At 57.4% G+C, this 2694-nt stretch overlaps 1 protein-coding gene across 1 annotated transcript; it reads left to right on the top strand.

Annotated features, from left to right (window-relative positions):
* Positions 1 to 1578: 1578 nt before the first annotated feature.
* On the top strand, positions 1579 to 1995 carry LOC142005111 (ribonuclease-like). The gene has a single exon (XM_074982808.1). It carries the CDS (start codon positions 1579 to 1581, stop codon positions 1993 to 1995), a length of 417 nt encoding a protein of 138 aa, XP_074838909.1.
* The last annotated feature ends 699 nt before the right edge of the window (positions 1996 to 2694 follow it).

Below are 2694 nucleotides of genomic sequence, written 5' to 3'. Positions count from 1 at the left end.
TGGCACGAAACAAGTCACCTGATCATTGTCTTCAGTCCACCCCCTCTGGGGCCCCTGGCCCTGGCCACTGTCGGCAGACGGGATGCTGGGCTAGATGGACCTTTGGTCTGACCCCGTATGGCTGTTCTTATGCTCTTTAGGAATAGACAGTGAGGCCTCTTGTGTTCTTAGTACAGTACGACTGAGAAATGACCCCAAACAGACCCACAGTTTGCTAGGGCTCTGCTCAGGATTAAGGAACAGAGCTGAGCTGCCTGTAGGGGGCAGAGGAAGGGGGCTGAGGGCCACCCCAGCAGAGGTGTGGGAGCAGGGGATCCCAGGGAGGATGTAGCAGGGGCTGCGAGGAGCAGAGCTGTGAGTTTCAGGTTAACACGAGGTTAGGACGTTGCTGGTGGGTAAGGACTGGGGGTCTGTATTCATAGCAAAGAAAGGAGTGTTTGTAGCATGCATGGGAACTGGCACGTCAGTCTGAACGTGCATGGGGCCACGGCAGCACAGGCGGACAACCTTTGGGCATGGCCGGCAGGATGCTGCTGGGGTTGCTCAGAGCGCTCACACGCCAAGCCACTGCTGTGAATTTCCTGACGTTGAGAAACCCGGCTGACCTAATTCTTTCTCAGAATTCCCCTCCTGCTCCGCCCCTGTGCTGCCCGGCTGGGCGCTATATAACATGCTCCAGAGAGGGAAGGAGCAGCAAAGGGAGGCTGAACTCCACAGGTCCTGGGCTCCCGCTCTCTGAGGGCAGCGAAAGAGGAAGCACTGGGGTAAGTCGCAGGAATTTCCTCCGGGAGGGAGAAAGGAGCAAATGGCAGATCCTGTGCCCGCAGCCCCAGAGAGGCTGGGAGTGAAGCTGGCTGGTCGCTCCCTGTCCCTGGGGGTGGAAGAGGGTGGGAAAAGAGGGCTGGTGGCAGGGATGCTTGGGTTCTAATCCTGGTTTTGGCCAACAACTGGGGAACAATAGGCTAGAGGAGGCATTGGCCCTGGTCTTTCCTTAATGGGGACCTGCTATTGGCTTCAGTATCTAGGGGCTACTGTCCTAAAGGCAGTGCACGTTGAGGTGACAGACAGAAAGGGACAAGCAGTGTGGAAGTGACTGTGGAGGAAGAGGTTGCTGGCTGGAGGGGATTAGGCCCTGGCATTTCCATGCATGAGGTCAATGACAGAGGAGGGAAAAGCCTCTAAACAGTTACTTGAGTAAAACAGCACCAGCTGGGGGGTGGGGGTTGTACTTAAGGACAAGTCACTGGTGTCCCTCTGGGAAACTACTTGAGTAAAAGCGTAACAGCTCAATTGTACTCAAGTACCCAGAAGCCAAAGCAGCTGCACACTGACTCAGGTAACTTTTGGGAGCTTTTTGCACCTGTGGCCGATGCAGCCGGATTGTGGGCAGGAGGGAATGAACCTGTGACCTTGGGGGCGAAAGCCATGAGCTGAAAGCCAGCTGGCTCCTGGCTCAGGCTCCAGCCCAGACCTTCCTCCCTCCATTGGTGGCCTCCCTGCCTTTGGGGATACTCATGGAAGGAGCAGATCTCATGCTCTCTCCAACTCTCCCTGCTGCAGGTCATTCCCAAGACGGCCATGGCTCTGAAAGGATCCTGCTCTGTGCTCCTGCTGCCCCTTGTCCTGCTGGGGGCTTGGCTGGCCATTGCTCAGCCCTTGGAGCAGGAGAATGACAATTTCCTCCTGAAGCACTGGGACGACCCCCGGAGCGAGGACATGAATGGCACCTACTGTGATGCCATGATGCGGCGCCGGGAGCTGTACGGCCAGGCAAACAACACCTTCATCCATGCGCCTGTGGGCTCCATCAACAGCATCTGCACCCTGGGCGGGCAGCCCGGCCTGCCCAACGAACGCCACAGCGTCGCTGCCTTCGACATCACCGTCTGCGCCTTCAACTCCTCCAGCCGCGCCTACGATGAGATGCGCTACCGCCGCAGGATTGTCCTGGCCTGCATGGAGGGGCTGGCCGTGGGCTACGTGAGGCACATATAGCCCCGGTGCCATGCAGGGGCCATCACACTCCTCTCTTTTAATCCATTTAATTCATCCTCCAATTTCCTCCGTCTCGTACCCAGCCTGGTACTGGCTCACGCTCATGTTTACAGTCAACCAGTGTTATTTCCTAACGTTCGTTGTGTACACAGTTCTCCCCTCTCCTTGGCTGCACTGCCGTGCTCTCAGCGCTCAATAAAACTCCACACCTGGCAAGCCGTCCCTGGGGTGTTGTGTTCTACTGGGGAGAGTCACCGACCACTGCTGCTGGGGCTGTCTTGGGGGGTTCCGAAGAGATTCTCTTTGCATTCGGTCTCACTCCTTGCCCATTGCTTCTTGGCTTCTGCTGCTGGCCCTGCACACACCTACCAGGTCCCACTCACCCACAAAGCTGAGAATAGGACAGAGTTGTGGGGAAAGTTTTATTTGCCTACAGGACCCCTGTCTCCTTCGGGGAGCAAGGAGGGAACCCTGGAATCTTGATGCCCAGCCGCCCTTTTGATAACCCACCTGACCCCGCTCACCCACCAAAGGCGAGATCAGCGCCTCTCGGTTCTGAGTGTCGGCTACCCTGCTGCAAGGTTGGCTCCCTCACCACTTCCAGGAATTGGGTGAGAACCCGAGTCCTGACTCCCAGCCCCCCTCCTGCTTACCTAGGCGAGCTCACGCTCTCGCTCCACAGCCGATACGATGCTCGAG

This window comes from Carettochelys insculpta, chromosome 32, assembly GCF_033958435.1.
Source record: "Carettochelys insculpta isolate YL-2023 chromosome 32, ASM3395843v1, whole genome shotgun sequence".
In the NCBI taxonomy this organism is placed as follows: domain Eukaryota; kingdom Metazoa; phylum Chordata; order Testudines; family Carettochelyidae; genus Carettochelys; species Carettochelys insculpta.
The sequence above is the reverse complement of the archived record's forward strand: the minus strand, read 5'-3'. Positions and strand labels throughout refer to the sequence as shown.